At 38.6% G+C, this 27,808-nt stretch overlaps 3 protein-coding genes across 4 annotated transcripts in view; 2 read left to right on the plus strand and 1 right to left on the minus strand.

Moving 5' to 3' along the window:
* Nucleotides 1-17,997, minus strand: part of RGL1 (ral guanine nucleotide dissociation stimulator like 1) — a 279,005-nt gene extending 261,008 nt beyond the window's left edge. For both annotated transcript variants that reach the window (XM_074389950.1, XM_003925294.3), the window contains exon 1: nt 17,578-17,997. The gene's annotated coding sequence lies outside the window, so the exon portion shown is untranslated. The remainder of the gene's footprint in view (nt 1-17,577) is intronic.
* APOBEC4 (apolipoprotein B mRNA editing enzyme catalytic polypeptide like 4) lies at nt 107-2,683 on the plus strand. The gene has a single exon (XM_003925296.4). The coding sequence runs from the start codon at nt 168-170 to the stop codon at nt 1,275-1,277; it is 1,110 nt and encodes a 369-aa protein (XP_003925345.2). The 5' UTR covers nt 107-167; the 3' UTR covers nt 1,278-2,683.
* Nucleotides 17,998-18,232: 235 nt separating the features above from the next.
* ARPC5 (actin related protein 2/3 complex subunit 5) lies at nt 18,233-27,676 on the plus strand. Its single transcript, XM_003925295.4, has 4 exons — nt 18,233-18,558; nt 20,882-20,954; nt 23,400-23,576; nt 26,305-27,676. The coding sequence occupies exons 1-4, from the start codon at nt 18,416-18,418 to the stop codon at nt 26,365-26,367; spliced, it is 456 nt and encodes a 151-aa protein (XP_003925344.1). The 5' UTR covers nt 18,233-18,415; the 3' UTR covers nt 26,368-27,676.
* The last annotated feature ends 132 nt before the right edge of the window (nt 27,677-27,808 follow it).

A 27,808-nucleotide genomic window follows, 5' to 3' on the forward strand; every position in this document is an offset into this window, starting at 1 on the left:
TGAACTTTTTAACCTATTCACATATCACTATCTTTATTATGCTACTTCCTTTAAAGAAAGTATGGTTTAATAAATTAATGCATCATCTTTAGTTTTTCCTGCACTGGTTTTATACATAATTTCTCTTCCTTGTTTAGGTTTGCAGCTAGAAGACCGTAAATCTAGCAATGGAGCCCTTATATGAGGAATACCTAGCAAATTGTGGAACAATAGTAAAACCTTATTACTGGCTAAGCTTCTCTCTAGATTGCTCTAACTGTCCTTACCATATTCGAACAGGTGAAGAAGCAAGAGTTTTCCGCACAGAATTTTGTCAGATTTTTGGATTCCCTTATGGGCCAACATATCATCAAACAAAACACCTCACATTTTATGAACTAAAAACTTCTTCTGGTAGCCTGGTGCAAAAGGGACATGCTAGCAGTTGCACCGGGAATTACATCCATCCAGAATCAATGCTCTTTGAAATGAAGGGTTATCTTGACTCAGCCATATGCAATAATGACAGCATCAGGCATATCATTCTGTATTCCAGCAACTCCCCTTGTAATGAAGCTAACCACTGCTGCATCAGCAAAATGTACAATTTCCTGATTACGTATCCAGGCATCACTCTTAGTATTTATTTTTCTCAGCTCTATCATACTGAGATGGACTTTCCTACCTCAGCATGGAACCGTGAAGCTCTCCGGAGCCTGGCCAGCTTATGGCCGCAAGTCATTTTGAGTCCAATAAGTGGTGGGATTTGGCATTCTCTCCTCCAAAACTTTGTTAGTGGTATCTCAGGATCACATGTTTTCCAGCCCATTTTAACTAGGAGAGCACTGGCTGACAGGCACAACGCATATGAAATCAACGTCATAACAGGCATAAAACCTTACTTCACTGATATACTTCTCCAAACAAAAAAGAATCCGAACACAAAAGCACAGGTGGCTTTAGAGAGCTACCCCTTAAACAATGCCTCTCCTGGACAGTCTCTTCAAATGACAAGTGGACAACTGCCACCCAACCTACCTCCAGACCTCAGGGCTCCTGTTGTTTTTGTGGTAGTGCCTCTCAGACACTTACCACCAATGCATGTGGGCCAGAAGCCAAATCAACCCAGAAATATTGTAAGGCACTTAAATACGCCTCAAATGTCATTCCAGGAAACTGACGACCTTGGAAGGCTTCCCACTGGAAGGTCAGTGGAAACAGTGGAAATCACACAACAGTTTGCAAGTAGCAAGAAGGCAGATGAAAAGAAGAAAAACAAGAAGAAAGGGAAAAAATAAAGTCTGCATTCCTACAGCATGAAACCAATTACCTGGCGACTTATTAGATAGGCAATAAAAATCTAGAAACTTTCTATCTTAGGCTGAGCCAAGATGGAGTTAAACTGATGCACTAAAAACAAACCTTGAATCGTTTACCATATCGACTATTACAAAGTTGCACTATTCTAAACATATTCCAAAATGTTTCCATAAGCAACTGGATCTCTCTCCTTTATTTTGAAAGTGACAGTATCAAAATGGAACCATTAGCAGCTTGCTAATATTTTGGTGTGGAAAAAGAACCTCATTATTCCATTCTACCCACATCATCTTTCCACTGCAAAAGCTCATGGACGAAATAGCTGCCTAAATTGGTTTCAGTAAAAAAATGTACTGCAAAATTGAAAAACAGCCTGAATCTACTGACATTAAGTGCTGTTTGCAAAAGGAAACCAGTGATTTTCTATTAATTGTCAATCGTGGACAGAAGATTTTAGGCAGCTCATTTTTTTCTAAAGTGATTCAAAATAGTTTCATGTGGGAAAAAGCTCTTCTGCTGATTACATATTGCTATAAAAATTGATTTTTGAAACCTAGCCACCTGCTCAGTTTGATCTTCCCCAGCTCAGACCTCTCCGTACTGAGCAGATGATAGAGGCAAGATGATACATGAGAACCTCCAATGGCTCTTGTCATCACATACCATACAAAATCCAAGTTCCTCTTACTGGCTTTCAAGGATCCTCCTTTAGCTTCCTGTTTCCTTGTCTCATCAGCAAGATCAGAAGTTCCTACAGGTCAAGCACTGTCTCTCCCTTCTGTTTAGCTTTGCCCTTAGGATTTAGCACATTATGTGGCAAAATGTAGGTAGCAAGGCTGAACTGACATCTCAGTAACTTTACCAATGACTATGACTCAACATGCATTCTCCACACCAGCTGAAAGCCTCCTTAACCATCCTGCAACAGCCGTTTTAATGTTTGTTAGCATCTATTCCCCCTTCTAGTGCAGCTCCCGATGCATAATGTGTGTTTACTTCCCTTCCTTCTGACTCCATCCTCTTCACCAGTGAATATTTGTACCTTCTCTTAAAAGCTTCTTCAAAACACACTTCTGGGAAGTGCTCCTTGACTAATTCTCTAAGTACTTAAATGAAAGCACTTTGCTTATGCTTATTTCACATTTGCTGCCACTTGCCTCTTTGAAATATGAAAGATACAAGAAAAATATACATTTACTTGTAAATTGCTATTAATTTTTTTCTTAATATATATATATAAAGTAATCCTAAGCTAATAAAAGAGTTTGCCATGACATTAAAACATTTAAAACTCCATGAAGGAGGAGGAGAAAGAAAAACATATTTTAGGAATAGCAATTAGTATTGTGGTTAAAATAAACGTGAATAAAACTTTTAAATCAAAGTTCTATTGTTAGCATGCAAATTTTATTTGTATTTTTTTACATATATATTTACTTTTCATTGAATCTGTTAATGTTATAGAGTTCTCACACTGCCAAACCATGCCTGAAAATTCAAACAAATGGTAAAATGAACAGCCTCATCCACCATCATACGGTATATTAAAACTTGATTCATGCACAAAATCTTTTAAAAAGTTATAACAAGAATCAGAATTTAAGTCTGCTGTAGGTCTTCAGATTTGGAGTACAGTATGCCTTTACATAACACCTCCACTCAGTCATCTCTGTTCATTCTTCAGTAACGTAACCCCCAGCAAAATTTTGCTGGGAAAAAATATACACTTTTCAGGGAAAATACGCAGTTCAGAAATGAAGAGTCTATTTTTTAAGGTTTTTGGTTCCCAAATAAAGTCTTCAGTTTACTAAGAATCCCATTCCTGAATTAATCATTCAACCCCCCACCCTTGGCTGGCTCAGCTACTCACTCAAATACATTAGAAGCAGGCATCCTGCCTGTCGCCTCAAATGTCAACATTATTGCCCAGACATGGGTGACAGGTCCCATCAGGAGGTACCGTAACCCTCCCTGGAGTCCAATTCCTGCATGGACACATTCACCAAAACTAAACTCCTATCTGAAAATGCTCCCACATCTAAACAGTTTTACTCACCCACTTGCTTCACTCTTGCCAATAGCAAATCTGCAACTCGGCATGCAAATTGTAATGGAATTAATTGGAATACAGTTTTATTGTGGGTATATAATGATTGTTATTTAAAGACATACTGTTCAGGTTTATTTTTATTCCATGAAATCCTATGTCCACAATTTGGGATATTGAGTTATAAAGATCCCAACATGACAAATCCAGCATCTCTGATCGTTATTAAAACAGATCCAATTTGTTGCCATGAAATCTGACCCCAAAGTGAAGAGGCTACAGCATGAATCAGGCTACAAAGAATCCAACCAGAAATATGGTCTGGCCAGGTACGGTGGCTCACATCTGTAATCCCAGCACTTCGGGAGGCTGAGGCGGGCAGATCACGAGGTCAGGAGTTCAAGACCTGCCTGGCCAACATAGTGAAACCCCGTCTTTACTAAAACTACAAAAAGATTAGCCGGGCATGGTGGCAGGTGCCTGTAATCCAGCTACTCAGGAGGCTAAGGCAAGGGAATCACCTGAATCCTGAAGCTGGAGGTTGCAGTGAGCCAAGATCACACCATTGCACTCCAGCCCAGGTGACAGTGTGAGACTCAGTCTAAAAAAAAAAAAAAAGAAAGAAAGAAACATGGTCTGATATCAATGATGAACTCTCATATTTCTAATGTGAACCTGGATATCAACAAAAAAGAAGTTGTCAGGACTACAGGAAAGAAAAGTGCGTTTGGCAGTTAAATTTTTGTACTGGTTAGGTAAGACTAGGGCTAAAAAGAAGATTACTGACAGGTCATAAGTGCAGGCCAATACAGCCAACCTTAGACAAAGACTATTAGATGAGCATAAAGATATACTGCCCAAGGCAAGCAATCTGTTTCCTTATCTATAAAACAAGCAATGTGAGCTCGTTCTTCTTGAAGGTTCCTTTCAGCTCTGTCTGCTACAAGAAGGCATATAGCAAAGCAACAGTTCCACAAAGTGAGATCCTGCAGTACATTGATCAGGTTTCCTTGCTCACTACACAGCGATTCTTGGTCATGTCAGGCTGGCCTAGGGATTGAGAGAGAGAAGTTGGGTTGCTCCACCTTTCTTCAGCAAACTGGCAATGGTGATATGGAAGTGTATCTCTGCCTCCACACATATAGAAATAATGGAAATAAAGAAAACAGAAGTAAATTAAGGTAGCTAGTAATGCAATGATCTGGAAGAGGCATCAGGGTATAGCCCAAGAAAACAATGAGAGTGAAGGGTGGGACACACGATCTTGATGACTCTACCAAGGTCCAGGGTTTAGGGTCTTAGCTATGTACGCTCAATTACCTAGTGAGCATACATAGCTAAGACCCCAAACCCTCTTACCTTCAAGGAGAATGGATTTACTCATCACAGGTAGGTTTGGATTAATGAAGCTCTTGAAACTGACATATAAAGACAAAGAACTAATGTACTGATTTCTAGTAAGACTTATAACTGAAGATGCAGACAGATATTCAAGTCATCCAGGTTACCTTGGGTATAGTTTAAGCTCTGTGAAAGAACAGAAAAAGGAACCCTTACAACCTAACTTGGGTACCCGCTTCTCATCACGAAAGTGTGTCCTTATGCTTAGATGCCTAACAGGTAATAAAAATATTTCTTCAAAATAAGAAAATAGTTGTAGCCCCAACTTGCTGTAACACCCTTGTTAAAAAAGTCCTAAGTGCATGCACATGGCATAACTGCAAAACATATAACCCTCAAAAAAGCAAACTGTGCTTACTCAAATCCCTGCTTGGATTAGTAATGCTATAAACTGGTACGATTATGATAAATGTACAAATGGGAAACTGGATATACACAGACTAGTCCCCAGAAAAAACAATTATTATGGCCCAGCTACTTGGGTGCAAAATGGGTCATGGGAATAACGCACTCCCATCTATATGATAAACAGCATCATTAGGCTGCAGGTGGTTCTAAAAATCATAAGCAATGAAACATCCAAAGCTTTAAATCTGCTAGCCACACTAGCCACAAAGATTAAAAATGCCATTTGCGAGAACAGACTAGTATTAAATTATCTTTCAGCCCAAAAAGGAGAAGTATGTAAGAAGTTTAACTTATCAAACTGCTATCTAGAAATCAATAATAACAAACAGCGTCATAAAAATTACCGCCAGAATGCATAAACTAGCTCATTTCCAGTACAAACCTGGAAAGGGTAGTCACCAGACTCCCTCTTTGGAAAATGGTTTTTATGGTTTAGAGGTTCTAAAACCCTAATGGGGGAAAGTAATCATATTAGGAAAATGCCTAATACTTCCTTGCCTCTTACCCCTCTCTTAATTGGGAGTATTCTGTCAACTATACAAGCTGTAGTAGCCAAGCAAATCACCAGTCAATTAATGGCATTAACTAATTACCGGGCTGTACCTCAAGAGAAAACAGAACTACCTCAAAATAACATCTATAATAGTGATGCTTTCTATGGGCTTACATAAGGATGTTCATCTAGCTAAACCCAACTGTTAGCGAATGTCTGGATAAAAAAAGCTTAAACAAAGCAAGTATTATGTCAAGAGCCCAGAAAGCCTTACTAATACCACCTTTCCCAAGCAGGCAACTCAATAGGAAAAATAACTTAAAGGTGTGTGATAGTTCTGCTCCTGGACCCACAGTGCTCTGCACATCAGCCCCCGACAGCCTTCCAACCTTCAAAACTGTCACCCTGGTTGGCCCCAGGCAGATGGCTGGTTAGCCAAAGACTGATGAAATTCCTCAGAGGAGGGATAACCGAAGACAGCCACAGTCACGAAGGGGCCATCAGGTGCTAAAAGTTCATTTCGTGCCTCTCATAGCAGAAAAGAAACTCAACCTGGTGCTCAAAAAATTCAACTTGGTGCTATACACTTACCATAAGCTAACACACCAACCTGCTGTCCACCAAAAGTACAAAGGCACTCCTCCCAAAAAGAGTTCTCTTAAAAAGCTCTACAACACAATTAACCCTTCCACCCTGACAGTCAGCTACAAAGTCATAAATATGCTTAAGTAAATCTAGCAAATAAGCTCATAGAAACACCAATCAAATTAAATCAAAAAAGAAAAAAGAAGGAAAAAGTAGACAAAAACAAATCAAAATGGCTACCTCTAAAGGTAATAGTAACTTAAATGATTAAAGTAGTGGAGTTGCTTTGTATTAAAGTGTTGTTTATAAAAAGCAACAAAGAGGGGAATGAAGAAGGGAATTAAAAAATAGCAATAATACTAACAACGAAAGCTTATAATTTGCAGTTGCTATATAAAAAGCAAATTTTGCTGTGTTGTATGCTGCTTGATATAAAACCTAACCCCCAGCTCTGCTGAAAATTAATAACTCCCTGTAAAACCTACTTTATCTAGTCTCCCCACCTTCTCAGCAAAGTTCCCAGGCATCTCGAGACTCCTGTTTTTCTTGCTGACCAGCTGCAAGGTCACAGGGCAAGACAACACCCAAAGAATGTACAATGCGTTTCTAAAAATGCTGTTTTTCAAATGTAACATACATCACAAGACATGTTACAAATTACTGAACTGTTCTTTGTTCTGGCTTCTGTAAACCCGTTAGCTGGAGGACATCCGAGATGTACAAAAAGTACCCCATTTTCTTTCACCTTTGCTCCACCTTGGGAGGCTAATGCACTGAGCCGGTGGCCCCCTTAATCCAATCCTCCTGTTTCACCCACTGGCCTCTCTGGTCTCCCGAATATTCTGCAACAATATAGCCTCTCCATGTAGATAAGCTACATGGTAAGCCAAATTATCATAAGGTTGCTTTGTGGATTACAGGAGTCCAGATGTGACTCGAAAGTTTAGTGCTATCAGATTCTGCTTTTATAGTGGTGACTGACATCTGCTGGCTTAGAATGAAATGGTGGGTGGGGTATGTACAAGAGCACCTCGCCCCTGGACAGTGTTTAGAAGGGTCCAGACAGCAAGAGACGACACGAACCTCTATGACCAACTCCTGTCATAGCATCGATTTTCCATGTGACTAAAAATCCATTTTCTATGTTTCATCAAGCTACAATCCAATCTATATAATACTAAATAGATGAGAATTTATCAGGCTATAATTTAATCCTGCTGATCTGAGAGCAAATCCTATTTCTTTACACTGCCATCACATCTTTTTGATTCATAGTATATTCACTCCAAAAAGCTTAACTCACTGAATGGAATCTTACTCTTCTTACTGGTTTTTAAGGAAAGCTATATAAATAAATTTTAAAAATTAAAAATAATAATAAAATAAAATTTAAAGGAAAGTCACATCGTAACCTACACTAATTTAAAATAATATTATTCAGCCAGGCATGGTAGCTCCTGCCTGTAATCTTAGCACTTTGGTAGGCTCAGGCAGAAGGAATACTTCAGCCCAGGAGGTGGAGGCTGCAGTGAGTTATGATCACATGACTGCACTTCAGCCTGGGCAACATAGCAAGACCCTGTCTCTAAAAAATGATAATATTATTATTATTTACTAGCTGGGTGTGGTGGCTCATGCCTGTAATCCCAGCCCTTTGGGAGGCTGAGGCAGGCAGATTATAACGTCAAGAGATCAAGACCATCCTGGGCAACATGGTGAAACCCTGTCTCTACTAAAAATACAAAAAAATTAGCCAGGCATGGTGGTGCACACTTGCAGTCCCAGCTGCTCGGGAGGCTGAAACAGAAGAATCACTTGAACTGAGAGGTGGAGGTTGCAATAAGCCAAGATTGCGCCATTGCACTCCAGCCTGGTGACAGAGCAAGAATTCATCTCAAAAAAAAAAAAAAAAAAAAAAAAAAAACCCACACAATTATTATTACTAACATTGAGTGTGAGCTATATGTCAAGTATTTGTATAAGTACTTACATGTATCAATTCATTTAATCCTCCCAATAATCCTATGAGGTAGAAATTATCACAATACCTACTTTACAAATAAGGAGGTGAGGTGCAATGGCTCACGCCTGTAATCCCAGCTCTTAGGGAGGCAGAGGCGGGAGGATAGCTTGAGCCCAGTATTTTGAGACTTGCCTGGGCAATAGAGCAAGACCCTGTTCTCCACAAAAAAAGGGGGAAAAAAAAACAAATAATAAGTACATAAATAAGAAAATTTTGGCACAGATAATTTAAGTAACTGCCCAAGTAGTAAATAAAGTTGAACCAAAGAGGTCAAGCTCCAGAATCCATGTTCTTAATCATTGTGAGTTAATGCTTCTCTAAATAATAACAATGCAGATTCACTACAAAGCCTGGAAAAAAATATACTTATTTAGGACCTGTTGTGTAGCTTTTGTGTAATTCTACTCAAACCACAGTACCAATGGTCATCCTCTAAACTGTGGAAGCCAGGTAGGCTGAGTGGGCTAGGGCAGAAAACTTTAGTAAGGTATAGATCCCAGAACTTTGGCCCTCCTGACTCCCCGTTCCCCAGGACCTCATACCGAACATAAATCCTGGGATTATCTTTTCTTATATGTCACTGACTTTCAAGGATATACTAAATCTGGGACCCAAGGCAATGGAACATTGCTTTATTGCATTATTTAGTTAAAATTAAGTGTAAATGGTTCCTCAAAAAATTAAAAATAGAATTAATATATCATTAGGCAATTCCACTACTGGGTATAAAAAACAAGGTCTTCAGTGGAACAGAGCAGAGGCCTCAGAAATCACACCACACATCTACAAACATCTGATCTTTGACAAACCTGACAAAAACAAGCAATAGGGACAGGATTCCCTATTTAATATATGGTTTTGGAAAAACTGGCTAGCCATATGCAGAAAGCTGACACTGGATCCCTTCCTTATACAAAAGTTAACTCAAGATTGGTTAAAGATTTAAAACGTAAGACCTGACACCATAAAAACCCTAGAAGAAAACCTAGGCAAAACCATTCAGGCCATAGACATGGGCAAGGACTGCCTGACTAAAACACCAAAAGCAATGGGAACAAAAGCCAAAATAGACTAATGAGATCTAATTAAACTAAAGAGCTTCTGCATAACAAAAGAAACTATCACCAGAGTGAACAGGCAACCAACAGAATGGGAGAACGTTTTTGCAGTCTACTCATCCGACAAAGGGATAATACCCAGAATCTACAAAGAACTTAAACAAATTTACAAGAAAAAAACAAACAACCCCATCAAAAAGTGGCCAAAGGACATGAACAGACACTTCTCAAAAGGAGACATTTATGCAGCCAATAAACATATGAAAAAAGCTCATCACCACTGGTTATTAGAAAAATACAAATCAAAACCACAATGAGATACCATCTCATGCCAGTTAGAATGGCGATCATTAAGTCAGGAAGCAACAGATGCTGGAGAAGATGTGGAGAAACAGGAATGCTTTTATACTGTTGGTGGGAGTGTAAATTAGTTCAACCACCTGTGGGAGGCAGTGGCGATTCCTCAAGGAGCTAGAACTAGAAATACCATTTGACCCAGCAACCTCATTACTGGGTATATACCCATAGGATTATAAATCATTCTATTATAAAGACACAGGCAAACGTGTGTTTATTTCAGCACTGTTCACAATAGCAAAAACTTGGAACCAACCCAAATGCCAATCAATGATAGACTGGATAAAGAAAATGTGGTATATATACACCATGGAATACTATGCAGCCATAAAAAAGAATGCGTTCATGTCCTTTTCAGGGACGTGGATGAAGCTGGAAACCATCATTCTCAGCAAACTAACACAGGAACAGAAAACCAAACACTGCATGTTCTCACTCATAAGTGGGAGCTGAACAATGAGAACACATGGACACAGGGAAGGGAACATCACATACCAGGGCCTGTCCGGGGGGTGGGGGAGGTACCTAGGGATGACAGTAGTAGGAGAAATACCTAATGTAGATGACTGGGTGATGGATGCAGCAAACCACATGGCATGTGCATAACTATGTAACAAACCTGCACATTCTGCACATGTACCCCAGAACTTAAAGTGTAATTTAAAAAGAAAAGGTCTTGGCCAGGCATGGTGGTTCATGCCTGTAATCCCAGCATTTTGGGAGGCTGAGGTGGGAGGATTGTTTGAGCCCAGGAGTTCAAGACCAGCCTGGGCAATATAGCAAGACCCGAATCTATTTTTAAATGTAAAGTAATTTTTTTTTTATAAAACAGGACCTCAAAGAAATATTTGTACACCGACGTTTATAGCAGCATTATTCACAATAGCCGAAAGGTAGAACGAAACCAAGTGTCCGTTGACAGATGAATGGATACCCACAATGTGATATATACATACAATGGAATATTACTGAGCTTTAATAAGGAAGGAAATCCATTCACATGCCACAACATGGAACCTTGAGGATAGTATGCTAAGTTAAACAAACCAGTCAAAAACAGACAAACATCACATGATTCCACTTACATGAGGTACCTAGAGTAGTTAAATCCATAGAAAGCAAAATAGTGGTTGTCAGGGAACAAGGACTTATTGTTTAATGGGTACAGAGTTAGTTTTGTAAGATGGAAAGAGATCTGGAGATCGATGTTGGTAATAGTTGTACTACAATGTGCTTAGTACCACTTAATTGTAGACTTAAAAATGGTTAAGATAGTGACTTTCTTGATCTATTTTACTATAATCCTTTTTTAAAATGGAACTACTAGTTGACACCTACTGATCTCTAAATACAAAAAAAGTGACATCTTTTCTTTTAGACTAAATATTAGGAATCAGGTTCTATGTCTAGTCTCAAAATACAGAGATGAAGTGTAAAAAGCTCACAGGAATATCTAAAAAACAATATCCTTTAAAAAATCATTACAATAACAAGGTTCTTTTAGGTTCCCAATTTATAGTTAATTATAAGCTATTATATGGTTTTATTAAGATCTTTGATACTTGGTTACATACTTATTTTTTTTAGAAAAAAGTATTATAATTTGGAATAATGAGAAAAATACTGAAAGTAGAGAATGGTGATTAAATGCACAAACCTCAGAATCTGACAGACCTAGTTCCCATATCATTCTGCCACCTGCTAACTGAATATCATTGGCCAAATTACATAACCTCTCTGAGCTTTAGTTTACCCATTCATAAAATAGGAACACTAATTCCTAGGCCATAGAGCTACTCTGAGAATTAAATAATGCAAGTAAAGAGTTTATTTACCAAGTGTCTGATACACAAAAAACTTATTAAGTGCTATTATTAATAAAATATGAACAGGATAAGGATAAACAGCAGGAAATTATAGGAATTGCAGGATCTTTCAAATTTTATGAAAACTGTGAGTCTTAGATAGTTGACTTATTTTCTTTAAGTAGTAAAGATATGTTACTAGAATCTGTGATCATCAGGTTGGGGAAGAAAAAGTTTATTTCAGTATTTTGCCTAAAGAGTTAATAGTGGTAATGAGAAAATAAAAATGTCCATCACCATGGAAGATATTAAAATAATTATAAGAAAATATTTCATGCAACTTGCCAATAAGTTGGCAAACTAGATGAGATACATGATTTTCTAGAAACACATAAATTCTAAAATTGATTCAAGAAGAGAAAGAAAATCAAACACATCAATAACTATAGAAGATAAAAATGATCAAAGATCTACCTCTAAAAATATCAGCAAGCCCAGGTAGTTTTGCAGCCTGTAACTGCAGGTCTATAACTTTCAAAGACCAAATAGCATGGTAATTTTTCATCATTTAAACTATTCCAGAGCATAGAAGAAAAGATGAAAATCTAAATTCATCTACAAAGTTAGGCTAACACTAATATCAAAACTGGATAAAGATAGCACAAAGAAATAAAACTACGGACCAATCTTCATTAAAAACAGAAATTCTGGTAAGGCAGGGTGGGATGGCTCATGCCTGTAATCTCATCACTTGGGAAACCAAGGTGGGGGAGAACTGCTTGAGGCCAGGAGTTGGAGACCAGCCTGGGCAACATATAGAGACAATGCATCTACAAAAAAAAAAAAAAAAAAAAAAATTGAAGGCGAGGCGCAATGGCTCACATGTATAATCCTAGCGCTGTGAGAGGCTGAGGCAGGCAGATAGCCTGGGTTCAGGAGTTCAAGACCAGCCTGGGCAACATGGTGAAACTCCATCTCTACAAAAAAAAATACAAAAATTATCCAGGGGTAGTGGAGTGTACCTGTGGTGTCAGCTACTTGGTAGGCTGAGGTGGGAGGATGGCTTCAGCCTGGGAGGTTGAGGCTGCAGTGAGCCAAGATCACACCGCTGCCCTCCAGCCTGGACACCCGAGTGAGATCCTGTTGCAAATTTTTTAAAAAATTCTGAAACCATATAAACAAAACACAAACCAATGAAATCTAGCAAGTAATCAAAATAGCAATATTTCATAACCAAATAGAGTTTATTCTAGAAATGTGGGAATGTTTCGGTGCAAAAAAATTTATGAATATATTCACTACACTCATAAATTCAAAGATCAAAAACTATATGATTTTTATCATTAGATAAAAAAAGGTATTTGATAATTTTAGCAGTCATTTCGAAAAGTCATAAAACAAAAGTAAATGTAATGTCAACTGGTAAAATACCAAAGACATTTCCACTGAAATAGGAACAAAGCAGAAGAGCCTATCACCCAATTTTTCAACACTCTTTTCAAGATTCTAGCAAACACGGTCAGTGACATAAATATTGAAAAGAAGATGTAAATTATCATTACCTCAAATAGTATAATTATACACTATGATAAGAGATGCAACCTTAAAACAACTGTTAGCGTTAATAAAAGATTAAGAAAGAACACAGGATAATAAGTTTTGAAATCCATAGCTTTCTTTTTGTATCATCATAAGTCACTAAATCAAATGGAAAAAAGTCTCATTCACAGTATTTTAAAAATAAGATTTACTCTTTGGCACTAAATTTTTTTTTTTGAGGCAAGAGTACAGATTTGCATTTTTTTTTAATCTTTGAAGTACTAATATATAAATTAAGGTTTGTAAAAGTTGCAGATACCAGGATGAAATCACTTTTTGTCACACACAAAACTGAGCCAGGAGAGCACAAAGGAGTAGGGTTCATGATTGCATGGCAGAGATAAAAGACATTTTAGAAAGTCCTGTTTTCGCTGGACGCAGCACTTTGGGAGGCCGAGGGGGGCAGATCACAAGATCAGGAGTTCAAGACCAGCCTGGCCAACATGGTGAAACCACGTCTCTACTAAAAATATAAAAATTAGCCAGGCATGATGGCACGCACCTATAATCCCAGCTACTTGGGAGGCTGAGGCAGGAGAATCACTTGAACTTGGGAGGCAGAGGTTGCAGTGAGCCGAGATCGAGCCACTGCACTCCAGCTTAGGTGACAAAGTAAGACTCTATCTCAAAAAAAAAAAAAAAAAAAAAAAAAAACTTTCTAAAATAAGAAATTCTGTAGGACTGCAGCAATTCCAATAAAATGTTCTCAAAACAACACCTGTCCAGTAACAGCATCTCCTCCTCTAAAATGACGCCAAGTCTGACTTTGAATTTCCAAAACCAATGTCTGTTTCCAAGCAGCTTATGTGAACTCCTTTTGCCAATAAAAGTTTCCCTTTATCCTCCCTTCTTCAGACGCATCTGTAGCTTGCCACAGCTGTGCATCTCAGGTTATAATCCTCTTTTCTAATTCCCAAATAAATTCAACACATTTGGAGATTTTTTCTCTGATTTTTTTTTTTTTTTTTTTTTGCCTTACAGGTTTTTGGTTGACAAGTTTCAGCAGAGAGCTCACTGTACCTACTCTACTGTAGATACACAAATGTGTAATCACAAAATTAAGTAAAGAAAATTACATAATGTGTAATCACAAAATTATGTAAAGAACAAACTTGAAACAAAGAAAAACCAAAATTTTGAAGGTTGGTGTTTTGAAGGTTTCAACACAGAACCAGTTGATGTAGATATTCTTAGGAACATTAAATTATAAGATAATCTATGGACAACATGCTAAAAATCTTTTTATATTTCAGTAATTATGTTGCCAAAGAACCCTGGTATTAAACCATCCTTACCAGAATTGAAATTCACTTATTTATATTTATAGTACGTTTTACATATTTGATTAACATTGATTTTGCACTTTTATTTCAAATAATAAAAATAGCTGGGCGTGGTGGCTCACGCCTATAATTCCGGCACCTTGGGAGGCTGTGGAGGGTGGATCGCCTGAGGGCAGGAGTTCCAAGACCAGCCTGACCAACATGGTGAAAACCCATCTCTACTAAAAATACAAAAATTAGCTTGGTGAGGTGGCACACACCTGTAATCCCAGCTACTCAGGAGGCTGAGATGGGAAAATCACTTGAACCTGGGAGGCGGAGGTTGCAGTGAGCTGAGATCAAGCCATTGTACTCCAGCCTGGGCAACAGAGTAAGACCCTGTCTCAAAAAAAAAAAAAAAGAAAAAAGAAAGAAAATAAATAAATAAATAAAGTCACGTTTCAGGATTCAATGTCTTTTCCTCTTTTTTTTTTTTTTTTTTTGAGGCAAAGTCTCACTCTGCTGCTCAGCTGGAGTGCAATGGCACGATCTCGACTCACTGCCACCTCTGCCTCCCAGGTTCAAGTGATTCTTCCACCTTAATATCCCGAGTAACTGGGACCACCATCCCCAGCTAATTTTTTGTATTTATAGTAGAGTCTGGGTTTCCCCATGTTGGCCAGGATGGTCTTGAACTCCTGATCTTAAGTGATCTGCCCACCTTGGCTTCCCAAAGTGCTGGGATTACAGGCGTGAGCCAGGATTCAATGTCTTTATTTGTTGTTTCAGTATCTAGCGGCAAATGTGGGGAAGAGAACATGTTAGAATCCTTGGTTCAAAACATCTGAAAAGAAAGACCTATTATAGAATAGCCTTATTAAAGTCTCTTCTAACTGGAAAGATCCTTGGCAGTTTGCATCATCACAGAAAATGAGGAGCTACATATACAGCACTAACCCTGAGAAAATTCAGATTCAGTCCTGCTTCAGTATTGAACCAAACCAGGTTATCTGCACAACAAGTAAAATGTCTTAAACCCTTATAAATCTTTTATATCAGGGTAAGCACCCATTTGAAAAATTAAAATAAGGAAAATAACATTACCTAAGATGAATTATCATGGCTAACATTAAAAATTTAGAATTTGCAAGGAAGTGGAATAATGAGTTTTCTAATTAAAAGATAATTAAGGACAGGTTTCTCCACATACACACAAGAATTTCCCTAAAGCTTTATAAAGATTTAACTAACTAATGAGGTAGAGAAGTAATTTATGTGCCCATTAAAAAATACTCAATCTCTGAATGTTAGTCCAAAATTAACTTGTCATGTCATTAAATCATTGGCTAGAAACGTGTTGAGTACCCATTATGTACTTGGCACTTAGATCATTATGAGACAATAAAAAATATTGCATTAGAAAAGGACATTTTTCACATCTTAAATGTAATAAGCATTATTTGGCTGGCAATTAATTACATTTAACACATTCAGCATATAGCGCAAAATTCTGAGCAATCAAAGTAATTATTCCCTTGAGCAATCGATTGTTCAAATTCCTTTCGCTATTCCCTTAAGTTTATTTATACTCTGGGATTCTTTCGTAGTTATCAAATAAGAAAACAAAAGAATTCTAAATCAGACAATACAAAAGAATAGAAATGTAAGAGATGTATTAGCTATTGAATCCTTGTTTCCATTTGCTCTCAATAGTGCCTCTAATGTTCAATTTTCTCTTCAAAGAAAAATCTAGATTTAAAAGAAGTAAAATCACCTTTAAATCTAAAGTATACTGATTAGCATCTACTAAAGTCTGCTAAGACTGAAACTGGAAAAAATTGTAAAATAAATCTTTATTCTATGTTATATAATGCCATTCACCATATAATGATTTTATACTTTGGTATATGGCTTTTCAAAATAAATATTACGAACAGGTAAATTTTTTTCCTTTCCTGTCTAAAGACAGTCCTAAGAGAATTTTTACCAATGTGTCTGTTCATAACTTGAATGTTAACTTAAAGCAATGTTACTTCTATCACCTAAATGATATACTTAGAGAAGAGTGATTTAACTGGGAACAGAAAAATGACACATTGCTTCTTCCCAAGAAAAAAGGATGCATTCCATTCTTGAGGTCTCTCTCCCACTCTCTCTCTATTTATATATAATATACTGCATAAATATACGCACACGTACGTATGTATTGCTTCAAACTTAAAGAAGACTGAACATATGTATTTATATGTCTATATCCAACAAATGTTTAATTTTAAAATCGCTCTTCCTCTTCTGATTTATTATTCTCGGTATGGTTCTCAAACTGTACAGTGTTTCACATTTCATTCATTCATCAAGCATATATTGAGTCCCTTCTGCATACTTAGCTTTATGTCAGATGGAAGGAAAATACAAAAGAAAAACTGTCTCTGCCCTTCAGAATCTTTCCATCTCTTCTAGAAGGTAAAACACCATATATCATTGAGCAATTTATAAGACTACTGCCAAAACCAATGGTACAAGTAACATGCCTTTGACATTTATGTAGAATTTTAGAGCTTGGAAACACTTCCATGATATTTAATCCTAAGAACGATCTTGTGAAGTACACATTATTAGCTCCGTTTCAGTGATGAGGAATCTGAGACAGAATTTTAAGTGACATGCCTCATTCAAATACTATGAGTGGAAGAGTCAAGCCTTCAGGCTGAGTTTTCTGATTCTAAGTCCAGTGTTCAACACAGCACAGGAAACCAAAGATTGTGGTACACAACAAGGCAACAGCCAGTCTTCTGCTCGAGGTCCAACTAAACTGGACCCACACCTGAGCAGTGTCCAGCCAAATGTCCAAATTAATTTTATCCTGCAAATATTTTTTCTTCAGTGTAATAATACACACAGCACAACTACCATTTCCTTCGTCTTAGTGCCTTTATTTCCTACATTCCAGAAATGGGGATGTCAAATAATTTTTTTTAAATATGACCTAGATGGAATCATGTAAACCTTAAATCATAATATAAATCTTAAAGGTCTGTTTTCCCCTTATCCTGCACATTTTCCCCCAGCACTAAAGAGCCTAACTTACCCTCACCCTTTTCGAGCATTCTTGCTCCAAACAACCACCTATTTTAAGATGCCAATGACCCTTTCCCAAATTCTACAAATTCACCCCAGTTTTGCCACCCGACCCCAGCGCCTGCCAGGACACCCTCCCCTCCCTCTCAATGGATATGATACCGAGTTCAGGTTCTGCAGATCCCGTCGCGATGCTGTCACACAGCACTGACAGATAAGATTTGACCTTTCGACTCCGTCCTTGGGGACCTCCCGCTGGACAAGTAGGGTAGTTCCAACCCCAGGAAACGGGCTTCCTGCTCAGGAACGCAGCCCCTGGCAGCGCACAGTCCGAGGCAACGTCTTCGGCAATTAGAAGGATGCTGGGCGCCCGGGTGTGCATCACTCCGCCTCATACTCCTGCCAACTGCAGGGGACTCGGTCCGGCAGCCAGTCCATCCCACCCACAGCCAAGCCCCAGCCAGCCGGACCTTACGCAGGACCCCGATGACAGGTCGTTGACGGCTGCAGCAAAAGCCAAGGCCACCCGCCGCTGCTGCCCATCGCCGCCAACCTCAGACCCCTCAGACTGGACCGGAGAAAAGCGTTTCTATGGGAACCCCCTGGGAATCACGTGACGCGCTCGGACGACCAATCGCCTCTTACCTCTGCCCGCGGTCCGTCTTTCTGCCCTGCCTCTCGCCCCCGCCTCCTTCGCCCAGCCCCGCCCCTTTCCTGCGGAGAGCCCGGGCCTGCGCGCTGTGTCCTGCGCGCGCCCTCCCTCGCGCGCGCTCCCCGTGGAAGAGCGGGGGCGGCGTGGGAGGCGCCAGGAGAGCGTGAACCTGAGGAGGAAGCCGCGAGGCCGGCGCGCAGGCCCAGAACCGTCCGAGCCGCGGCTGCCGGCGACGCCCCAGAGCGGAAGAGGGAAGTGAATCAGGCGCCGGGCAGTGGGCTGCTGGGCTGGGCTTGCTGAGGTAGAGGCAGCAGCAGCAGGAGGCTTTTGCCGCCGGTCGGGAGTGGGATGTCGAAGAACACGGTGTCGTCGGCCCGGTTCCGGAAGGTGGACGTGGATGAGTATGACGAGAACAAGTTCGTGGACGAAGAAGACGGGGGCGACGGCCAGGCCGGGCCCGACGAGGGCGAGGTGGACTCCTGCCTGCGGCAATATCCTTGCGTTGGCCGCCCTCCCCTCCCCACCCCAGCCCGGCCCGCCCTTCTCAGCGGAGCGGGCGCCTGCAGGGTCCGCGGGGCACCGGCGCGCAGCTGCGCCCTCAACCCGCGGCCGAACCTGTGTCTTTGGGGTCTCCCGCCCTGCGAGGGCAGGGGGAGCTTCCGTGTCCTCCCCCGTGGCCGGGAGACGCGAGGGTCCCACTCTGCCCTCCCCCGCGCGCCTTCCACGCCCCCAGATTCCTCAGGTTGCGCCCGCGTGCGCGCCTCGGCCACGGGTCCCGCCGGCCGCGCCCTCGCGGAGCCGGGGAAGGCGGCCCGGGCTGGTGGGCGAGGCTGGTGCCGAGCGCTTAAGTTTTTCTTCCTAGAACTCTGTTTTTCTGGGGTCACATTCTCTCCAGAAATCTCTGATTGTGGGGACCCGACGTCTTTCCTCAGTGGCTTTGTGTTTTGTTGTGTTTTTCTTACTGGTAGCGTTAAGGTAGTTTATTCTTTGCCGGGGGGGAGGGGGCAGATGGAAAGGTTGGAAAATTGAGGCCACCTGTGCTTTCAGCCCATTGGCCTTAAAAAAAAAAAAAAAAAGAAAAAAAAAAGGGATTTGGCAAAGTATACAGTGCACAGAATTTGTTAACCGGGGGAGGGAAATGCATACAAAAAATACAAAACTCGTAGAAGGAAGCTTGGAGCCTTTTACCTGCTAAGAAAAGGACAATGGAAAAAGAGACGGGGAACGCATGTGGAGAATCCTTGGAAATATTTAAAATAAACCCCAGTGAATAAGAAGATGAGTCATTTGTATAAAGCAGAATCATGTGTGTGATCCTAAAATTGATTCCATTTTAGTTAAAATATGGCTGTCAGTTCCTGGTTTCTGGTTTTTGCATATTTGAATATTCATAAATTTGGATTCCCATTTGCATCACATCTTTTTTAGAACAATGTAAATGTTGCAAAAATCCGAAGCTGTCGTTTTAGAAAATCTCAGTTACCGGGTTTGTATGCATTTCTCTTGAGTGTATTCATAAGGAAGACGCTCCTCAACAATGTCCTGTTAAATTATATTGGGGAAATATGTGAGTGAAAATGTTTAATGGCACCTGTATTCTTTTATAAAGGCACCTAAATACAGCATTAGATGTTTAGCAGTGTATAGGTATTGCTTTGATTGCCACAACCTTCACAATTAGCTGTTGCTCTTTTGCATTATTTAAATACTTAAGTGCTTGGGGGTCATAAAAAAATGAGCAAATCTACATAGGCATGCTTCTCTAGAAATCCCTGCAGCTTATCAACGGAGATTTTCTGTGTGTGAGACCTTTTTCTTCAGAAGATAAAAGGTGAACGTTCTTCGGAAAAACATTATTTGTGATGAATATATGGTGTTTTATGAAACCCCAATGCATTTTAGGTAATTTGTGGTGACTCTTAAATGTTACTGCTGTATCCCTATCAGTGGATCTGCTTTTTGATCAGTTCATCTTAAAATATAAAGATACTGTCTCTTACTCTTACATACAACCAGCAAAGACAGCCCTAGTGGTAGGGTGCTGGAGATGGAGGAACAAGTGAACTCTGTGGTTTTCCTTTTAGGGGAATGGCTGTACATTCTGACAGTCTGATTGGCCTCCTGTTTCTTATGCTTGCTAACTCACTAGTGCTTTCAAAAAGAGTCTGAATTTAATAGCTTTGGTCTAACACAGTTTGAGTGACCTTTGTAAAATATGAGAGAAAATATCTAAAGCAAAAAATTAAGCTGCCACCTAAGGGTCGTATGAATTATTACATCTTCTATGATGCCTCTTTTCATCAATATTGAGAGATTGCTAACGTGTATTATTCAGATGGCTAATCTGCCAGCATTTTCTACCAGCATTTTAGTTAATATAGAATATAGTTCTAGTAAAAGTTTGGTCTTTCGTTTTTCAACTAGAATCACATGAAAAAACATATTTTGGTTGATAATAGGTTATTTCATTTGGGGGACTAATAATTCTGATATATATCTTAGGGTTTCTTTAACACCACTCCAGGTAATGTTTGCATATGTGTCTAACTGGGAAATGAAAGATTATCAAGGTATTCATTTCATAGAACCAAGGGCGAAACAGTCTTTGCTTTATTAAAAAGAAATTCTAATGTTCTGTTTTGCATTTGATATTTTGCCTTTGATTAACATCCTAGAAACCAACACATTGAATATCCGGTATTGAACATGGTGACCAAAGTAATTTTCTTTTTATATATAAAGTCTTAAGAACCGGTGGTTATAATGCTTTCCTGGGGGCCATGCTTTTGTTGCTATACCCTTAACCACCACCACAGGAAACATGACAGCTGCCCTACAGGCAGCTCTGAAGAACCCCCCTATCAACACCAAGAGTCAGGCGGTGAAGGTGAGTCACAGACACAACACAGTGATCTCTGCGATATCTTATTCTTAGCAAATTCTTCTGCAGTTGCAAAAAAAAAAAAAATCAATATTTTTTTACCTTTTTCTACCTTTGACATAGGAGAGCTTCTAATGTAGTTTGATAGGCAAAAATTTCACATGAAAAAGCCCTGTAATGTAGAGTTATGATAATGCTGCATGGTAAGACACAGTAAATTCAAATGATAGTGAAATCATTTGTTTGTGTTTTTAGAGGAGACCACTCAGGCTAAATTTGAGCAAAGGCTTGAAAAATAAAACCTTTACAAAAGTAAACAGATTGTAATTGCTTTTTAAAGATTTTTTAAAATCATACAAATACTAAATGTTTATTATAGAAAGCTCAGACATATGGAAAGGTTAAAAAGATAGTCGTCCATAGTCCCAGCACCCAGAGATAAGTTACTACTTTTGGGCCTTGCTATATTGGAGAGTTACAGAGTTCCCTTTTGTTTTTTAAGAATGAAATTTTATAACCTGCTTTTTCCACTGTATGCAATGTACATGAGCTTTCCTTTGCAATAAATTTATTTCTAGCATTTTTAACGGCTGTATATGGATAAGCTGCAGTGTGTACATAACTAATCTTTTGTTATATATTTAGACTGTTTTTTTCTTGTAAACCACTGAAATGAATATTTTTTGGTACATTTTTGATTACTCTCTTTCAATAAATGCATAGCCGTGAATTATTGAATCAAAGAATGCACTTTTTTTTAAGGCTTTTGATACATGTGGTACTGCCAAATTGCCCTTCAGAACAGTTGTGCAACTTACATTCTTTGCAGTCTTTTACTAATTCTAAAGAACCTGTTTAAGTATTTATTTAAAATGATGCCCATAGCATCAACCCCATTGGCCATAGCTATTCATACATCCTAGGAGCTTCAAGAATCTCAGTTGAGTAGTCGCAAGTAATAACTTAGGTAAATGCTTAATAATTATCTAGGCAACATCATGGGGAAAATCTCTTTGATTTTTATAAGTTGTAAAGAATGTCATTGAAATTTCATTTTTACCACCTTTTGCTTTTATGTGGGAGGTTATAATTCTGGATGCAAAGATATTTTTCTAACTCTGGTAATTGCATAGTCTTTAAATCAAAGATAACAGTAGGTGGTAGAAACATTCTGTGAAGTCCTAACCAGTAGGAATGCTGGAGGTATCACATTGTGTTGAATAGAAGGAGAAACGAATGTTGAAAAGGTCAGCTAACTGTTCCCTTTGCTTGGCCGGATAGGTAAGAAAATAACTGCTTTTGAAGCAGGCTTTTGCCAAAGAAAAAAGACCATTATTAAGGAACATCACCATTTTTCATATCTATAGTCAATTCATATAAATTACAGCCAGTTTTCTTTTAAGAAAACTTGGTTTATTAAAATTTTAAAATAAAGTTTTTAAGAAAACATTGCTTCTGAAGGATAATTCAAGATAAAACTGCAAATCCGCTTCCTTGTTTTTTGGGGATTTTTTTTTTTCTTTTTGAGACAAGAATCTCACTCTGTTGTCCAGGTGGAGTGTAGTGGTGCAATCTCGGCTCACTGCAACCTCCACCTCTCAGGTTTAAGTGTTCCTCCTGCTTCAGCCTGGGATTACAGGAACATGCCACCATGCCCAGCTAATTTTTGTATTTTTAGTAGAGATGGGATTTTGCCATGTTGGCCAGACTGGTCTTAAACTCCTGACCTCAGATGATCCACCCATCTCGGCCTTCCAAAGTGCTGGGATTACAGGAGTGAGCCACCGTGCCTGACTGTCTTGTTGGGATTTTTTTTTAAAGATCAAGACATAAAATCTAAATGTTGTTTTCATGAATTGTTAAATTATCACACTGATCTGTTAGCAAATCCTCTCAGCTCTCCCTTCAATTATGTCAATAGTCTATCTAGTTTTTAACCACCTTCACTGCTACTATGCTGACCACATCCAGCCTATATTATTGCAGTTATCTCCTAGTTGCTCTTCTGCTTCTACCTTGTCCCCTAGTCCCACAGCTTATTCTCTGTAACATAGATGCCAACGCGATCCTGTTAAAATGTGAGTCAGATTATGGCACTGCTCTTAAAAGCCCCCAATGTCTTGTCATTTCTCTCAGTAAAAGCCAAAGTCCTTACAATGCCTGTAGGCCTTACACAGTCTGTCCTCCTCTGACTTGCTCGCCAGCTTTTCTCCCACCAATCCACTCCAACCACATTGGGTTTTTTTTTTCTATTCCTAGAACACACTGAACACACACTAATAGCGCTGGTCTTTCCTGTCTGAAACACTTTCCTCAGTTATCTCAGCCTTTCCTCTTTCACGTCCTTCAGGTTCTTACTCAAATGTCACCTTCTTAATGTGGACTTTCTAAAATTGTAAACTCTCCTCTGACAGATATGTCTAAATGTTCTGTTATTTATTTACCCACCAGGACCGAGCAGGCAGCATTGTCTTGAAGGTGCTCATCTCTTTTAAAGCTAATGATATTGAGAAGGCAGTTCAATCTCTGGACAAGAATGGTGTGGATCTCCTAATGAAGTATATTTATAAAGGATTTGAGAGCCCCTCTGATAATAGCAGTGCTATGTTACTGCAATGGCATGAAAAGGTAAGTTATGAATTATAGATCTATATGACTGGTTCTTTTATAATAGGGAATGATGGTGACAACCTCTTTCACCTAAGTAACCATTTTGACTTGGTTGTACATTTTTGTTGTTGCAAATAAAATGCACGAAAATTATAGTTCATATTTATGTTTACTAGGCTTAGTCTTCTCTTAAGAGATACTGATTCCAATTCTTGGGTTTATTCAGCAGTGATTATTAGTAATTAAACATAATTTTGAACTTTGAATTAAATCAAAACTTTGTAAAAGAAAATAATAAAAATTAAGAATTCTTTCACAGGGACCAAAAAGTGAAAACAACCCAAGGGTCATCAACAGACAAACAGCTAAACTGTGGTACATACAGTGAAATGTGATCCAACCATAAAAATGAATGACATTCTGACACATGCTGTAACGTGGGTGAACCCTGAAAACATACCAAGTGAAATGAGCCACACACAAAAGAACAAATCTTATAATTTTATTTACATGAAATAATCTAGGATAGGCAACACAAAAGGACAGAAAGTCCTTAGAGAGGTTACCAGGAAGTAGGGAAAACAAGGAATAGAGAGTTAGTGCTTAATGGGTACAGAGTTCCTGCTTGGAGTGGTAAAAAAAGTTTTGGAAACAGATAATGGTGATCGCTACAGTACGTTGTGAATGTAATTAATGCCACTAGATTTTACATTTAAAGATGGTTAAAATGGCAAATTCTGTGTTATATGTTTTACACCTTTTTTTTTTTTTTAAAGAATTAGGGGTTTGGAGGATTAAGAATTCTTAAATCATTTTTTTCTATTTTCACACATATATTTTGCAGTGTCAATGCTGGTACACCATCTGTCAAAAAAAAGTAGTAGAAGGGATTTTGAGCTTTGGGTAAAAAATTGAATAACATTTAAATAGAACCAACCATAAAAATATTGAGTGTTTGAAGTGTGTGGGTGAAAACACACACATAAGCAAAAAGTACATAGTAAAACTTGTTTATCATTGGTCGAGTCACCTTATCGCTCATACGCTATCAAAAAGAACTCCCATTTATGGATAGGGTAACCATTCCTCACAGTTTTCCCAGTATAGCCCCAATTTATGCCTGTTGTCCCATCATAACTATAAATAGTTACCCCTTTTACTCTAAAAGGTACCAGTTTGGATAGTAATTTATATGGCATCCTATTCATGGAACAATTTTCTGTTGCCAGGCACCATATTATTTATTTTTTATTTCATCTTTACAGCAACCCTATGAAGTATATAATTACCTTTATCCTCAATTTACAGATGAAGAGCCAGCTTTAAAACCTAGGCAGTTTAGTTCTAGTATAGCCTCAGGATTGTAGTGAACATTCATTGAGCACTTAGTATATTCCAGATACTCTTCCAAAGACTTTATAAATATTAACTCATTTAATCCTCATAAAAATGGAGGGAAAACCTTGATATTATTCTTCTTTGGTAGCTGAGGAAACTGAGACATGTGTTAACCTTCATTTCTTCCAAATGTCAGTCACCAGTTTTTACCAATCTGCTAAGTATTTTTGAAATCTGTCTGTTCAAGTTTATCTAATGCAGCTGTTCACAGCATCTCTCCCAGTCTGTTGCGATAGCTTCCTGACTAGTTTCCCAGCTACTGTACCAGTTTTGTCTCCCTCAAATCTGTTCTCCACCCAGCCATCAGAATGATGTCTTTAAAATCAAAATTGCTCTTGTCAGTCACCTGCAGGATAAAGTCAAAGTTCCCAAGTCTAGCCTCATCTTCCATGTCGTTCTTCCCTTCAGACGATAGCAGTGCCAGCCTTTTTCCTGAATGCACCATATCGTTTCATACCTCCATACATTTGCTCATGATTTTCTGGTGTTAGCTTGTCACCTACCCGTTTTTTTAATGTGTCATTTCCTCCAGGAAGACTTAGCTGAAACATTCCTCTATACTGTTAATCTGGGTATATGCCTGTCCCTGGTGCTTTAATAATACCCAAAGTACAACTCTTTTCATACATTAGATTAAAATTATCTGTTTATAGGTCTGTCTCCTTGTGCTAGATTAGAAAATGCTGTATTTGTTCACTTTTGTATCCCGAGCATCTGCCACAGTATGAGTATATATACAAAGGTATTCCATAAGTATTTTTTGAGTAGAAATAAACCAGAGCTCAGATTCCTAATACTTGATCATTACTTTCCATTTTTCAAATTAGAGTCAGAGTTAAAGTTTCTAAGTTCTTAGCTATTAAACAATACCTTCTTTCTTTGGGAGAAAACAATTTGACAGAGGCTGACCAATTGAAGTGCAAGTTGGGATGGGTTAGTTTGAATATTTTGAATATTCTCCTGGTTTGAATATTCTCCTGGCTGTTTGAATATTCTCCTGGCTGTATGGTGAGAATGAGAGATTTGGAATTTCCACCTGTTTTGAGCAGGAACATTTGTTGCAGATTTTTTAAAACATTATTTAGAATTAATATAGAAGAATGTAAACTAGTATCTCACTGGAATGTAAGCTCATGAGGGCAGGGACTTTTAAGGTTTTGTTTATTACTGTAACCCCAGTGCCAAGAACAGCACCTGGTGTGTAATTGGTACTTAAGAATTTATTATTTGTTAAATAATAAATTCAAGGTCTGTAGCCATGCCCATTCCTTCTTTAAGAAAAATGTTTTACTTATGAGAAATGATCCTTTATGATTCTGTCAACATTTACATCTTGGTTTGTTTGTAGGCACTTGCTGCTGGAGGAGTAGGGTCCATTGTTCGTGTCTTGACTGCAAGAAAAACCGTGTAGTCTGGCAGGAAGTGGATATCTGCCTCGGGAGTGGGAATTGCTGGTACAAAGACCAAAACAACCAAATGCCACCGCTGCCCTGTGGGTAGCATCTGTTTCTCTCAGCTTTGCCTTCTTGCTTCCTTTTTCATATCTGTAAAGAAGAAAATTACATATCAGTTTTCCTTCAATGAAAATTGGGATAATATAGAAGAAATTATGTTACAATAGAAGTGTTTCATCCTCTCAAAACCATTTCAGTGATGTTTATGCCAATCTGTATATAGTATAATTTACATTCAAGTTTAATTGTGCAATTTTTAACCCTTACTGGCTGGTTTTTTGTTTTGTATTATTTTTAATTAATACTGAGAGATTTGGTCAGAATTTGAGGCCAGTTTTCTAGCTCATTGCTAGTCAGGAAATGATATTTATAAAAAATTATGAGAGACTGGCAGCTATTAACATTGCAAAACTGGACCATACTTCCCTTATTTAAGCAAAATAAGTTTTTGGAGTAAGTGGTGGGTGAACACCACTACCAAGTCGTAGCTTTGTTTTTGCTTGCCTCCAGGTTATCTGTACTGTGGGTTTAAGTATGCTACTTTCCCTCAGCATCCAAAAAGCATGGCCTCTCAGTTTCTTTGTGGTCACCCAGGGTTTAGAGCAAGAAGTCTTGCTCTATACAAATATATCTATAAAATATCAGAGCTTGTTGGAAATAGACATCAAACTTTTGTTCCAGTAATATGGCTCTGCTTGGAAAAACTGCAAATCAGAAAGAATGTGGAAACTATGATGTAATTCACACTCTGGGCAGCCTCTGAATGAAATGCTACTTTCCTTAGAAATATAAAACTGCCTTAGACATTATGAGTTGTATGTCTAAGTATTTAAGATACCATTTAATATGCCCCATAAATGTGTTCAGTGTTCTTCAGGGTAATTGGGATCTCAAAAGATTTGGTTCAGATCCAAACAAATACACATTTCGTGTTTTAGCTCAGTGTTTTTTAAAAAAAGAAACTGCCACACAGCAAAAAATTGTTTACTTTGTTGGACAAACCAAATCAGTCCTCAAAAAAATGACCGGTGCTTATAAAAAGTTATCATTCTCCAATAGCTCCAAAAGAAACCACCTGACCAAGAGGGAATTCAGCCTGTGATTAGTATTTACATTGGACACCAGTTTTGTCATCACTGACTTACATGAAAACTGGTGCAGGAATTCTATAAACTCTTTGCTGTTTTTGATACCTGCTTTTTGTTTTGTTTTGTTTTGTAAAAATCATAAACTTGAGAAAATAAAATGTCAGTGTTGAATAATTTATTTTTCTCTGACTCTAACGCTTATGAATGTGTGGTTAATTAAGAGAAAAGGTGGGCCGGGCGCGGTGGCTCACGCCTATAATCCCAGCACGTTGGGAGGGCGAGGCGGGTGGATCACGAGGTCAAGAGATCG

Source organism: Saimiri boliviensis, chromosome 19 (assembly GCF_048565385.1).
Source record: "Saimiri boliviensis isolate mSaiBol1 chromosome 19, mSaiBol1.pri, whole genome shotgun sequence".
Lineage (NCBI taxonomy): Eukaryota > Metazoa > Chordata > Mammalia > Primates > Cebidae > Saimiri > Saimiri boliviensis.

What these genes read in the sequence shown, in the direction of transcription:
- APOBEC4 (XM_003925296.4), top strand. Translation starts at nt 168, where the DNA reads ATGGAGCCCTTATATGAGGAATACCTAGCAAATTGTGGAACAATAGTA.
- ARPC5 (XM_003925295.4), top strand. Translation starts at nt 18,416, where the DNA reads ATGTCGAAGAACACGGTGTCGTCGGCCCGGTTCCGGAAGGTGGACGTG. An exon ending in CCAAGAGTCAGGCGGTGAAG is followed by an intron (nt 20,955 to 23,399) that starts GTGAGTCACAGA and finishes TTTACCCACCAG; the next exon opens with GACCGAGCAGGCAGCATTGT. An exon ending in TACTGCAATGGCATGAAAAG is followed by an intron (nt 23,577 to 26,304) that starts GTAAGTTATGAA and finishes GTTTGTTTGTAG; the next exon opens with GCACTTGCTGCTGGAGGAGT.